This window comes from Callospermophilus lateralis, chromosome 7 (assembly GCF_048772815.1).
Source record: "Callospermophilus lateralis isolate mCalLat2 chromosome 7, mCalLat2.hap1, whole genome shotgun sequence".
Taxonomy (NCBI): domain Eukaryota; kingdom Metazoa; phylum Chordata; class Mammalia; order Rodentia; family Sciuridae; genus Callospermophilus; species Callospermophilus lateralis.
The window spans coordinates 59758030-59772994 of record NC_135311.1 but is presented as its reverse complement, the minus strand read 5'-3'; the positions used below and the strand labels follow the sequence as shown (position 1 = coordinate 59772994).

General features: G+C 31.2%; 1 protein-coding gene across 4 annotated transcripts in view; it reads left to right on the top strand.

The window, feature by feature from the left end:
• Nucleotides 1-14965, top strand: part of Ptbp2 (polypyrimidine tract binding protein 2) — a 69794-nt gene that overhangs the window by 43721 nt on the left and 11108 nt on the right. For all 4 annotated transcript variants that reach the window (XM_076863444.1, XM_076863443.1, XM_076863442.1 and 1 more), the window contains exon 8: nt 2349-2544. In XM_076863444.1, the coding sequence (XP_076719559.1) occupies nt 2349-2544 (196 nt within the window). The remainder of the gene's footprint in view (nt 1-2348; nt 2545-14965) is intronic.

Below are 14965 nucleotides of genomic sequence, written 5' to 3'. Positions count from 1 at the left end.
CACACTCCCAGCCCTATTTTATATTTATTTAGAGACAGGGTCTCACTGAGTTGCTTAGCACCTCACTAAGTTGCTGAGGTTGGCTTTGAACTTGCCATTGTCCTGCTTCAGCTTCCCAAGCCACACTGGGATTAAAGGTGTGAACCACTATGCCTGGCTAGCTTTTATGTTTTTGAGGAATAAAATTAATACATAAAAAATAGCCCAGTTTTTTGAAATAGTGAGACATGATATAGTTTCCTTTTCTCTTGGACTTTATGTGGCTAAATTGTAGTACACATGAGTAGGAAATGACTTTTTTTGTTTGTTTTTGTTATGAGAATCAGCTTTTCATGAGCATTACCTCTTTCAGTTAGGAATATCTTTAATAGTATTCCTAACTGAAAGAGGTAATGCATTTGTTCATTTTAGTATACTTCTGGATTCTTTTAAACTATTTATTCCTTTTGGAGAACATATCCTCGGTTACTAATAGTTAAAAATAGAGTGAAATGTTTACAGAAGTAAAAGCATATCATTCATTTAAATTTTTTGAGAGACCTAATGGAATTATCTTTTCCTACTTTTTAAGACAAACATTCTCTTTGACATCTGTTTAATTCTATTTCACCTTTTTAGCATTTACTATTTATGTATTCCACATTCATATTAATGAAGGGTTTATTATGAAACCCATGGTTTTAGAATATTTAGGGATCTCCTCCTGCATAATCTGTTAGAATTTTATGTTGGTAAATAAAAGGTCTTAAGTATTTTATCAGTGTTATAAGCCTAATATTCTTGATTTTGATTTTTTTTCCTGACTTGCTAAAAACTAGTAAGATAGTTAAACAATTTGGAGCTTAAGGTTTCCCTGAATATTTGTTAAATTCCCCCAAGAATCATTCTCATAAAAATAAGTTAGACAAATAAATAGTAAACACTGAAACAAAATGGAAATGTTATTGGGACTTTTCATATTTTTAATCTACATGCAGTGTTTCATTGTGCTGTTTCAAATGCATTCTGTGTCTTAACACCTTTCTTGCATTTTGATGACCATGTTTTAATCAAATTTTAAATTCACTATGAAATTTTGTTCCTGATAGTTTCTTTTTATTGTCAAAGCTGTCATTGTGAGTTGGTACATTTGAAAGATCTTATTGCAGAGTATCTTGCTTTTATTATCAAAAGTCTTTGCTACAGCAAGATAACTGAATTTCCTGTCGCTAAACCACAGGACTTACTTGTGTGCTATTCTTTCCTGGATATTGTAAATATGTGAGCTTGAAATGAGATTGCATATTTTTTTTTAACTTGATTTTTCTTTCTACTTTGTTTATGATTACTTCAGCTAGCTACTGAAAATTCCTGGATTGCTGTGTACAAGCATCCTTATTTTTCTCTGTGCAGACAGTTTTAATTTAGTTCTTGTTTGTGTTTTTCCCCAACTCTTACACCTTAGGTATGATTGTGTAATTTCCACCTACGTAAAGATTTTTCTAAAAGTTTACAAGGAAAATGTCAAAAGTTTCTAGAAGACTTCCTAACACTTGGCAAAATTATTGTTGACAATTTGGTAGTATAATTCCATGTTGCTTGGAAATAGCTCTCAAAAGACTTTGTTTGAATTCAGTAAATTTTTGTCAGTACTTTACTTTTAACATTAATCTAGATGACTCGAAGCTAAATCTTACAAGATCTCATTTTCTCTTTGATATTATTGAACTAGTAACCTGAGAGTAATTTGTTATTCATTTATTTTATTTTTTACATATTGTATGGAAATATACATTCTAGAATTTATTTGATTGATATTTTCTTTATATGAATACTACATGAGTAAATTTTCAGTGTTTGCTTTTATAGCAGGGTATTGGATTAATTTATATTATAATGACTGGTAAAATTGACATGTGGCTTCTACTTTTATGTGATGGTAGGTGCCTTAACCCAAATGGAGTTTAAATGCTAACGTGTATAAAGTCCCTTTAAGATGAATTTTCACCATTGGTTTATAATGGATGAATTTCTGTTGAACTAGTTTTTAGGTTTTTAACTTGGCAAATACAATCATATAGAACTCAATCTTGTGTATTAAGGAAAGATTTGTTTTTTGAGAGAATGAGAATATGTGAATGAATTAAAGATTTATGTACTTAAGCAGCTGTAGATGTTTACTCTTTCTGTTACAGGACATGTGTATTCTAGTGAAAATATTCTATTTAAAGAAAATAGTGCTTGGTGGAAATTAATACATTTACAGTGAGAACAGCACAGTATGATGTTTGAAATTTGCATCTTTTTCCTGTTTTGCTAATTTGCAAATGTTATTAAAGATCACTGATGTGTTTTATTCACTTTTACAGGCCCTAGATGGTCAGAATATTTATAATGCTTGCTGTACACTAAGGATTGATTTTTCCAAACTTGTGAATTTGAATGTAAAATACAACAATGATAAAAGTAGGGATTATACTCGACCTGATCTTCCATCTGGAGATGGGCAGCCTGCCTTGGACCCAGCTATTGCTGCAGCATTTGCCAAGGAAACATCTCTTTTAGGTATGATTTTTATTGTCTCTTCCACTTTCTCCCATTTGCTAAATGGGACAGTGCCTCTTAAATTCCAGTAAGTATAATGAATCCCTCATTTTGGACTTTTAACAAATTATGTCAGGTTTCATGACCTATTGTTTTTCTTACATGAGAAGGCATATGAATGCTGTTAGAAAAAGTATTCTTTATTTGTTTAATATAGGGATAGTTTGTTCTCCCAAAACAAAAGTAGAAAAGTTTTATTAAAAAATATCATAGAGTTTTAATAATATGTTTATGCTTCAAATTTGATATCATACTTTCTGTATCTAAGTCTAGGCCTAAGACCCTTGTTCCTATTCTTTAGGGAAACATTGTTTTACTTTAGTGCTGCATAGAAACAGTGATGTGGTAATAAACAAAGCATGTAACTAGAGTAGGTGTATAGGTTTTTTGAAGCATATTTTAAAAATGATGATTTTTAAAATATATTTTGCTATTTGCATTTTCTCTTATTTTCATTTTATCTTGTCTACCATGGATTTAAGCCATCTACTGCAGTATGAAAATATGCAACTGATAGTTGATGAGGTTGAAGAAAAAAATAAGGGAAAATGCTATTTTTGTAAGTAAGATGAACATAGTGGTTTACAGCTCAGATGGAATGTTAGCTGTTTGGAAAATTGATTGTTTTGGTATTTGTAACATTACTTTAAATCACTTTTTTTTTCCTCCATATGCAATCCAAGATTTTTGGTTGACATACTGACTCTTGAGTTTAGTTTATGTCCATCATTTTACAAAGTCATTTTAAAGAATCTTATAATGAAGTGATTTTTGGAAATATTTATTTGCTATGGAGCTGTAATAATAATGCTGTACATTTGTAAGTATGTATGCATAAATGTTACGTATGTGAAATGAGAAACTAGTGTGCAAATGGGCAGTTGATATTTGAAGGTGATTCTGATGACTTCAAACAAATGACCCTTGCAGTTTTCTGATGTGTCTGGCATAGGCCACAGTATTTATCATGGCTGTAATAGAAACTTTAGGTTGCTAACACTCTTTCCATACAGAATATCTCTTGCTATATGGGCCTAGTTGAATTGAAGCCTTCAGTTGGGCTTGCAAGTTAATAACATGACTATTTTGGAGTATACAGTTTTTAAAGACAAGGTCAAGATTGAGACGACAGTGAATGATACGTGACTCTTGTTTTTAATTCTTACTATCTGTTATTAAATTCTACTGATATAATTTATATTAACTTATAGAAGAAAATAGAATCAACATTTACTTAGTAGTTTCTAGGTCTTAGGCATTCTGCCAGGCACTTGGCAGCTATATTATTGAATCCTTACAATAGTCAAATAAAGGAGATGTTAGCACTAAGATTTTGTGGTTTCTGAAAATTTTAAAAATTCATGTGCAACTCATTAAAGAAACAATTTAAGGATAAAATACCAAGAAACTCCCATCTAGCATTAAGCATGAACCATAGTAATCATTTCCTTGGACTCTTAAGAATCTATGTGTTTGCCCATTTGGTTATGCTGGATGTGTTTGGTTTTTGAGTAAGTTGTATTTAGAAGTTACCTGATTGTTCTCCTAGGGAATTCATCAACCCCCACCCCCCACCCCTGTGATCTAGGGTGGAATTTTTAAAGAAATAATACATATTTTTTTATAGAAGATAACAAAACCCTAGCACAATTTACCTTCTATCTTACTTCATACTTCATGCTCATATTCATTTTTTTAGTGTATTACGTTTTTGCATTAAATGCAAGTAAGTGTCTCAGGTTTTTTGTTTTGCACACAGTGCCTTGGATCAAACCCAGGGCCTTAAGTATATCATGCAGACACTCTACCATTGAGCTAAGTTGCTTAGTTCTTTTTTTGTTGTTGCTGTTATTATTGTTTTGTTTTTTACTTTTTTTATTTTGGAACGCAAGGTCTTGAATATTGTACGCATGTGCTCTGCCACTGAGCCCCGTTGCTTAGTTCTTAATAAATTTGTCTAGTGTCTTCCAGTCCTATGTTGAATTTTTTTAATAGCATAATTTGTTTTGGCATTTCTGTATGATAAGAAAAAGGAAAACATTTGGTGGTGAAAACATGGTGAATTCACCTTTCCTAAATACCTTCATGTTTTGCCTATTTTAATGGTTTTGTATCTTTTTATAACAGGAGTTTTTATTGTAAGCATTCTCAAATTGCTTTGAAAGTAAGTGATTGTACTTTAAAAATCAAATCATAGACTCTTTAGTATTGATGTTTATAAGATATAATCCCTCATATTTTGATATTACCTGTGAAAATACTTTTTTATAGAAAATTGAAGTCATACTGTAGTTGTAGTTTTGTGTTTTTTAGAAATTGTAATTTTAATTAGAACTTTAACAAAATAAAAATTTTATATCTATACATTATTGTATTGAATTGTCATACTTTTGAAAGTAAATTAGTCTACTTTTGTACTTTACTAAAACAACCTCTATGGGACTTTTTGCCCTCCAAATTATTTCCTTAGATTGGATTTTTAGAACAAGAACTATTGAGTCAAAGAAACTGTTAAAATCTATTGATGGTGTTGGAAAGTTCTTCCCAGAAGGACAGTATTAATTTAAGCCAAAATGAATGGTTATTCTGTTTCCATATTATATTAATTTGATAGGAAAGTATCTGTTTAATTTGTATTATGAACTAGTTTGTTTCTTTTTTGTGCTGAGGCTCAAACCCAGAACCACCTAACATATGCTAGGTGAGCACTCTACTACTGAGGTAAACCCCCAGCCCAAGTTTGCAAATTTTAGATACTTATTTGATATTTACAATTCCTGAATGAGTTGTCTGGACTCTTCCTGTTAGAATATGATGTAGTTCTTACAAAGTGTATTAAGGATTTACGTTCATTGTTTGGTATCTCCTTAAATACTTCATATCAACAGAAAATTGTCCATTTGCAGACACAAATATAAATTGATAACTCTTGTTAAATATTCAGAAGCAGATTCACTGTGTGTATGTGTGTGTTTCTAGCCTCTTGACTGTATTTCTTTACTTTCAAATCAGTATTACAAATTTTATTTTAAACAGTTATTTCTTAAGGCTACTATTTATACCTAGTTTTAGTTTTTTCTTTAGTGCTAGGATCACAGTAACTCAGAAAATGTAATTTATCCAAAGAATGGAGACAGTGCTTTATAATTAGTTAGAAATCTGACATCTAAATGCATAATCACAAATCTGGCAGACTATTAGTCATTCACATATTCTGTTTCAAAGAACAAGGTGGTCAAAAGTCCTTGAGATTATAAATTAAGACATCGTTATAATGATCATTTTGTTATGTTAAAAAGTGTAGTTAATTTATTAGGGGGTGGATCACTTTTAGGAAAATTGCCAGAAGTAATTTTTCATGATCGTGTTGTCTATATTTAAAAATTAGGGTATATAAAACATCAAAAGAATATTTCCTTTAGCATTTTCTGTGTACTTTAAATAAAATAATAGCCATTATTATCATATAGTCTTAAAGATAAAGAAAACTTTTGTTGGCGATCTGATGACAGTTGTAAAGAGATAAAGTAAACCTTTTTAAATTAAAGTAAATAGCCCTTAATTAGTGTTAATCAAACTTTTGCTGCATATTAAGATCACTAGGCCCTGCCCCACACACTGAGAATCACTGGGAGGCATTGGTCCAGGACATTAGTATTTTTAAGATCCCAAGACTTTTCCTGTGTAGTGAGAGTTGCAAATTACTGCTATAGAAAAAAGTTTTTCATTTTTTTAGTCATAATATGATCATTACACTTAACAAAATTGACAGATGACTTCTTAATATTACCATATACCTAGCCATATTAAAATTTTCTGTTTTTAAGTCTTCTGCTTCCAACTCAGATCCATTGATTTAATGAAATAACTTAGTTACTGTTCTGGAAGTTCCATAGTTTAAATTGGTCTGTTTCTTTGTAGTATCATGTTAATTTGTTTCTCTGTTTGCTGAAGTGGGTAAACTGGGAGTTAGCTCCAAAAACTGTTACATTCAGATTCTGGTAAAAATTCTAGCAAAAATGGTGTTTGTGGTTCATCATATTTGTCTCAGTAAGTTGCATATAACAGCTGGTTACCCACTTTTAGCAATTTTAGTGATGCATTAAGATTGGTTGTGGTACTGGGTGTGGCAGGTACACACTTGTAATCTCAGCTACTCAGGAGGCCCAGGCAAGAGAATTGCAAGTTCAAAGCCAGCCTCAGAAACCTAGTTAGACCCTGTCTCAAAATTTTTAAAAATAAGTAAAAAGAGCTGGGGATGTAGCTTAGTGGTTAAGTGCCCCTGGATTCAACCCACTCCCACCCCCACCCCCAAAGAAAAACAAATATTGTAGTTTCTGTTAGCCACATTGATCCTTTCATTATTTTTTCTGCTGGTGTTTTTAGTGTTCACTAATGGTTTCTGCCTTAATTTATTATACCAAAAAGCAGGTGTGAAGATTTTTCGCTCTACTATATGTATTCTTTCTAGATTAATTGAAAATATAAAATAGAACTCTCCTTCATAAGCTATAACTATTTACCTGCTAATTTCAAATGGAACAAATTATGTCCAGCTTTTATTTTTGGTTAAATATTTAAAACAGTTTATGATGGGTAAAGCATTGATTCTTTCCCATGTCTGCTTTAAATTTCATAATCTGTTCATTGTTCCCAGTTTCTGGTAGCCCTAGAGTGGTTGAGATGGTGATCTTAGCCTAGAAGTGAACAATTTTATTTTTTCATTTATTATTTTAAAATTTTATTATTATTGTATGTAATTATCCTACCTCAGCTGCCCATAAATGGAAGGGAAGAGGATAAAGGACTAAACAGAGTTAATTAAAATTTAGACAGGTTTCTCAAAGAAATTCATTCCCATTAAATAAAAACCAGAAAGTATGAAATTTTCTTAGTAAACACTAGTAGGTTATTTCTTAACAGCTAATTATGAAAAGAAAATAGCCTCCATCTATGACTGAATTATTCAGTAAAAGAGTTAACATCCTTTAGATGTTTTTTTTTTCCCATATAGGTGTATATGTGTAGTCTGTGCATATTTAGTCATTTTGAATATGATTCTATAAGATGTACAGAAAAACACCTTTTTGTTGAACATTGTTGTATGTGTGCTTTTATATTTCCTCATTTTGGAAGAATGAGAAGAAGAACTATAATGCTAGACAAATGCTAGAACTACAAATGCTAGAATGTAGCAGTTAGGTAATAGTACCATATATGCTTTTGAAATGGATATAGGTAAAGCTTATATATTTTAAGGAAATAAGGTTCATTGTTGTCTTTTAGATATTAATAAATTTGAGGCTATGCAAGAGTTTCACTATTCATCAATGATTCTGTTGCTAATTTTTTTTTTAACTGAACCTTTCAGTAGCTTCAGAGCTTAGAAAGAATGGAAATACTGGTTGGTATTTTCATAAATTTTAGTTAAGGCTATTTTCAGTTAACTAATGTGATGTAGGCAATTAAGTACTTTCCTAAAAGGAAACCCCAATGAAAAGAGTCATGAGGATACGTATATACCAGTTTCTAAGAAGTGGGGTAGTTGAGTACTTACGAAGTATTATGGACTGCAGCCATAATGTAAACAGTAGAAGATTAAAGTTATTACATCAATTCGGTCTTACTTATTGACCATGTTCTGAATAATATGCCATTACTATATGACAAAAATGTTATTCATAAGCATTCTTTTGACTATCCCACGTAGAATTTTTTCATGAAGTTCTTAATCTTCTTTCTTTTAGTTTTTTATTTTTTAGATTCTCAGATTTTTTAAATTTTATTTTTAGTTGTAGATGGAGCACAATACCTTTATTTTATTTATTTTTATGTGGTGCTAAGAATCAAATCCAGTGCTTTACATGTGCTAGGCAGGTGCTCTACCACTGAACAACCCCAGCCCTTAATGATCTTTCTTAAACTAAGTCATTGTGTTACTTATTATATTGTTCTCAGCTGTAGTTTTAAGAAATTTCTTCTATTAATCTTGTATCTACCTTCCTTTACTTTGCCCATGACAGTCTTGTCAGATATTTGAAAATCCTCTCTTATATTCACCCTACACTTAGTACTTTAACGTCAAATACCTTGAATTCTGAGATAATCAACTTTAGCCCTTGGATACAGAAGATAGTTTTAAATACAATCAGATTGTAGATTTTATTTTGAAGAAATTTGTCTTTAAGGGTTGATAATTTTATATGGGATGGCTAAAACAAAGAAAAAAATTCTAAAGAAGTAAATTACTGCTGTTTCTGCTATCAACTCTAAAGATACTCCACAAAATTATAAGATACAGATAGGACATTTTATTTGGATGACATTCTTGATTTTTTTCCCCCTGAGATTTTTTTAACCTTTTATTTCTAATCCTTTTTATTTATTTCACTTGTTGGTCTTATTTTTAATTTAGAAGAGGCATTGTTTCCCTGCTCTTTCCGTGAATACCCTTCCTGTTTTCCCCACTTTTCCAGATTTTCTCATGCCCTTCTTAAGTAATTGCCATGTATATTTCATATTTCTAGAAGGATTCTGCTTCTCATTGACATCCTGGATAATTCATTCATTACACTATTTGAACACTTCTAGGTACTGCAGGGACACAGAATAATAATAATGCTTCTGTTTTCAAAATTTGCATTCTAGTGAAAGCATTAAATGAGTGTAGCAGAGGCAAACTGAAATAATACATAGTACAAGTATGGTATTAGAACACAATGAGTGTTTTTTCCATCGAAAGGAGAAATTGTGAGGGTTTTATGGGTCAGAAACACATCATATGTAACAGTAAAGGTCATATTTTAGGACTGGCAAATGTTATGAGTGATGCATAGGATAATTGGAAAAATGTGAAAAGTAGTGATGCTACAAAGAATTATGTGGGACAAGATCTTAGAAACAATGTTATCCAAGGAATGTGAATTTTATACTGGAATTACTAGTGTCTTTAAAGATCAAATGATGAGAGCTTCAGCATATCTGTGAACATCTCATGACAGCATATACTAAGTCTAAGGTATTTGGTCTTCACCAGATCAGAGGAGTAACTGATGAAAAAATTGGTTAAGAACTTTTGCTGTGAATAATCATCAGCTGTTTTTAAGCAGTTGAGTAAAGTAAAACTGATCAGTTCAGTTTTAATACACCAACAGTGATTCCAGGCTGTTAGTTGAAAATGAGACTGGGATTACTAGATCAGAGATTGTTGATCTAAGTAAGATATAATTGTGAATCTAAAGTAGAAATAGGAAATGAGAAAACAATGTTGCTATAAATATGGGCAACATTAAATATAAAAGTAACACCATATGGCATTCGATATGATTATTTATGAAATGTAGAGAACTCCACCAGACCATATGAAATTTTGTCTAGAACTTAAAAGAGTTCTGTGAGGTTATGAATTCAGAGGCCACAGGTATGATATTGAAGGCTCAAACAAATATGATTAAAATTAGAAGTAACTATTTAATCCAGTAATTATCATAAAATTATCGACAAGAGTGGGTATCAAATTGCAAGAAAGTAAGGATATAAATATGATTCTTAAAAAGTACCTAGTATTGTATGAAGAAATATGCCACAGAAAGGAAGGAGAAATGGGTTGGTAGTTTCGGAATTAAGTGTTACCCAAAGGGAAATGTTTCTAGCGAGGCAGTATGCATAATTATAGGCTTCAGTTTCAACTTTCCAGAGTTCATAATCTGGTTTGCCTTCATTATCTCAACTTTCACATTTATAATAGATAGGATCATAATCCCTGTCATCTACGGTTGTTGTGGGAATTAAATGTGTTAATATGTGCAAAGAATTTTGCACAGTGCTTGGCTTGTAATGATGCTTGCAACATGATAGCCAGTATTTGTTTCTGAAGCTAACTTAAGTCCTTGAATTTATTTTATTAGATTGGATCAAAAATACAGTAGAAATTTTGAGGATTAGAAAATAAGAGATACTCTTAAGGACCATTGTGAGTCTTAGTGGGATTTTTTTTATCATGTTTATATAGACAAAGTTATCTTATTGATGATTATAGAATAGCAGTTGTGAAAGTAATATTGGGTGGTAATGTTGATGAATAAAGCATTCTTTTTCTTCCCTTTGGGGAAAGGTTTAGGGAGATAAATTGATTTTGAGGCATTATTGAAGTTTTTCCATTATGACAAATTTTACTGTATTTTGAATTACAAAGTAAACTTGTAATGCAAAATATAGTTAGTAATGATAGAAAAGAGAGTGGATTTCAGAGAACAAAATAGGTATTGATGGGAAGGTTGTGGAAAATGAGGAATGGATTGTTTCAGGAAATAATCAAAATTATCATTTTTTAAAAAACAAATTTTTACTTCCAATGCATGAAATGTCATAAGAATTGCCTTTCATATCCAGGACTCCATACTTAAAGAGTTAGATGGGGCTTTTGGAGTTCCACCACCAGCGTGTTCTGGACAGAAGTAATAAAGATTATTAACTACCAGATGTCTTGATCAGGGAAGCGAAGAATGATTAAAAGAAATTATGTAATTAACTTTGGATGGAAGTTTTAGAATGGCAAGTGCAAGGATTAAAAATAAAATTCTTCATCTTTAAAAATCACAGGGTAAACATTTATTAGTTAAGAGTTGCTTAAGGAAACAACAAAATATGATATGGAATTTTAGAAAAACTAGAAGAATATTAGGTGTAAAGTAAAGAAATGTGAATGAAGTGTAGACTTCAGTAAATATATATTGGCTGATTAATTGTACCAACTATTCCATGCCAATCTATGATGTTTTAAGGGAAAATTTGGTGCTCAAATTCTGTAGAAACTTTATAATGTCTTTAATTTTTCTGTAAATATAATACTTTCAAATAAAGTTAATTAGAAATCACAATTAAAAATTGTCAATGGTTTGAAATAAATTAGTAAAACTCATTTAATTCTTTACTTAACATGTTAGACTTAGGATGCTTATGTGTTTCAGTGAAATATGACTTGAAAGAAAGAGGGAGAGCTAAATTATATCCCTTCTGTCCAATGTATGACTGTGTGGCTATCATCAGTTTATAATTTTATTTTTAGTTGCCAATGGATCTCTATTTAATTTATTTATTTACATGAGGTGCTGAGAATTGAACCCAGTGCCTTACACATACTAGGCAGTTGCTCTACCACTGAGTTGCTCTACCAACCCCTATCATCAGTTTTGAGTGGAAGAAAGGTTAGTAATGATACAATGTCAGAACTAACATGAAAACTTTATAAATTTTTACGTCACTCAGAATATCTAGGTGGCCTAGCTAATGAAGATCATTTTATGTGGAAAAGATCCCTGTGGTACTTTTTTCTTCAGCATGTGGCAATTTACAAAAAAAGTTCTTCAATGTTATTTTGTCCTTATAACAGTCTTGGGAGTAAAACAGGCATTTTGATCTCTCATCATCAATATATGTAAATAGGGGTTTTTTCCAGCATACCTTCTGCCTTAGTGATGGTTGGATATGATTTGTCCACCAAGGGTTTGTGTGTTGGAAATTTGGTCCCCAGTGATGGGAATGTTAACAGGTGGTGTGACCTTTAAGAGAAAGAGATTAGTGGAGGTTGTTGTGTCAGTGAAGGTATTGCCCTCTGAAGGAATTGATGTAGTTCTTATGGTACTCTGATTCTTAAGAGTTGAACCATGGACTGGCTACTTCCCAGTTGCTGACTTTTGGCTTCATTAGTATCTTGCCATGTGATATCTCCTTGCATGCACTCTCATCTTAATGCCATTCACCATGTTATAACACGGCCAGGGGAGCTATAACCAGAGGCCAGACAGATGGAGCTTGCCTGATATGTGACTTTCAACTTCCAAAACTGAACTAAAAAAATGTAAGTATCTAGGTACTTGATTAGTAACAGAAAATGGATTAATACTTAGCTACAAATGCAAATCATTGCAATTATGATTTTTATAACTAAAAATACTATATTGGGAGCCAGCCTCTGTGTGTGTACGTGTATGATGTTTTATACAGCTTTGACAAAGTGAAAATGGTAAAATTATTATGTTATACTTAGACGTTCACATTTACATGAAAAATACAGTGCGGAATTCTTTGCAGAATTTATTATAATAAGAATAGAACATCATGAAGTATTTTGTAGGTTTTTATATCCCCCATCCCCAGTACTGGGGATTAAATTCAGGAGTCTTCTACCACTGAGTGATTCCCAGCACTTTTTAAAAAAATTTAGACAGGGACTCACTAAGTTGACAATGTTGGCCTTGGACTGAGTTGCTGGGATTACCTTCTAGTTGGTTTTTATATTTTCATTGCAACAAACATAATTTAGATTAAGTATAATGTATTTTATTTATCTGATTAATAGTAATTTTTCAGAGAAGAGTATATTACTTATCCTCAGAGGCTTTAAAAGTCCAGTAAAATTTTAAACTACCCTAGTGATTTAAAACTTTATAAAAGTAGTGTGTGTTTTCTTCTAAGTTACCAACTCCGAGAAGGAAATAATAAGGAAAAAAACCATATTCCTGGCATTAAGAGCAGATGCTGGGGGAAAAAAGCAGATGGTAACTGCCCCTTGTCTCTTAAGAACACTCTAGTACAGGCTGTTTGAAATATAGAAAGATCCTTTGATGTAACAGATCACCTTACGTAGTAGCATGGTGGGCAAGAAAGGTAATAAAGAAAAAAGTGGGGGACTATGAATTAGCGTTTGTAACAACAGTGGGAGTGTCCCAGCTTAATTCCACTTTTTGGTTAAGATTTTTATTACCTCCTTATTAGAGGGAAGTAAATTGCATCTGTTGAGTCTCAGCTTTTCTTTATTGGATAGTTGCCAGTCTTTTTGCTAAAGAACATTATCATTTATTAGAATACAGCTTTTCTGCATTTTTTTTCCTTTTGGCAAGAATGTTTTTGTTTTTTTTAATCTTTTATGTCTTCCATACTAAAAAAGAGGGGTTCCTACTTGCCATGTTAAATTCATTTTAATTATTAATTCTTTTAATCCCAATAATAATTTTGTCATGTTAAGACTTGATATTCTAAATAATACTATACCACCAAGTTATCTCCATTATAACAACCCATATCGCAAGACAAAAACACATTTTAAGAAATTATTTTTTAAATATTAAGTGTTTTTTAAACAAGTTTCTACCATATTTGAATTTATTGGTAAATTAAATAATCTCTACTTAGATTATTTAATTTGATTGACATGATAGAAATGTATCAGTTTTTCACAAAAATTATATGTTTAGATGGTGAATTTTTATAGAATTTTGTATGTTTTATGTATTTGTGATTTTTTTTTGAAAAGTCAACAAGGAAGAAAGAGTAATTGGTGACTTAGAACTATAAATTTTGCAAGTGCCAGTAATGTATAATTTAAGTATGTACTTTAACATTTTAAAAAATGTCATGTATTACAGCATTTTCTTTTCTTTGAAGTGAGTTAAATTCATTTTAAAAATTTGTTTGTATGTTTTTTAGGAATTCTTTTATACAAAGCACCATGCCAAGTATACCAATATTTGCAAAACGTTATCTAGAGATCCTTGGAAGTCCCTGATGCCTTCTCATAGGGTCCACTAAGTCAAAACTATTTTCATAGTACAAAATGTATCTGGCATTTTTCACTTTTATTTTCTTGCTCATGGTGGAATATTCTGTATTACCCTGAAGGTCAATAGGATGTGTGATCTTTAAAAAGAAGTTCTTGGTTTTAATTTTTAATTTCTATTATGATAGGTGTCACTAGATATAACCCCAATAAACAAAAGCTCTTTGTGATCCTCAGTAATTTTTAAAAGTGTAGAAGGGCTTCTGACAAAGAAAAGTTTCAAAACTTCTTCACTGTGGGATACAAAGTTCAAAACAATTCTAGTAAATAAACAGGAGATAGAGTATTTTAAATAAATAGGAAATAGTATGAGTCAAGAGTCAAGAAAATTCTAGGAATTTACAAGTTATTTTAATTTGGGTACCCATCTGTCTAATTAATTCTTCAGTTAAGTTTTTCTGGGTTAGTGGACCCTGTGAATCATGTCATGTCTGTCCAAAATGAAATAGATTTTTTTTTTTTTTATCGTAGGAAAGGGGTTATAGGTAGAGCACTTGCCTCACACATGTGAGGCAGAGAGAATTTGAGATTTGATACTGAACTTTTTTTTTTTTTTTTGCATGCCATGTATTGCAGTTGGTGGTTTTGTTTTTTGATTTTTTTTGCTATCAACTTTGGATCTCATAAAGACCATAGAATTTAACTGAATTTTAAGTTACTTTTTTTTTCCTACTAAGAGCCAATTAAAGGCAGGAAAACAAAGAAATGATTTGACAATATAATGACTACATCTGGAATTTCCACTACTATTAAATAATTGTGTTG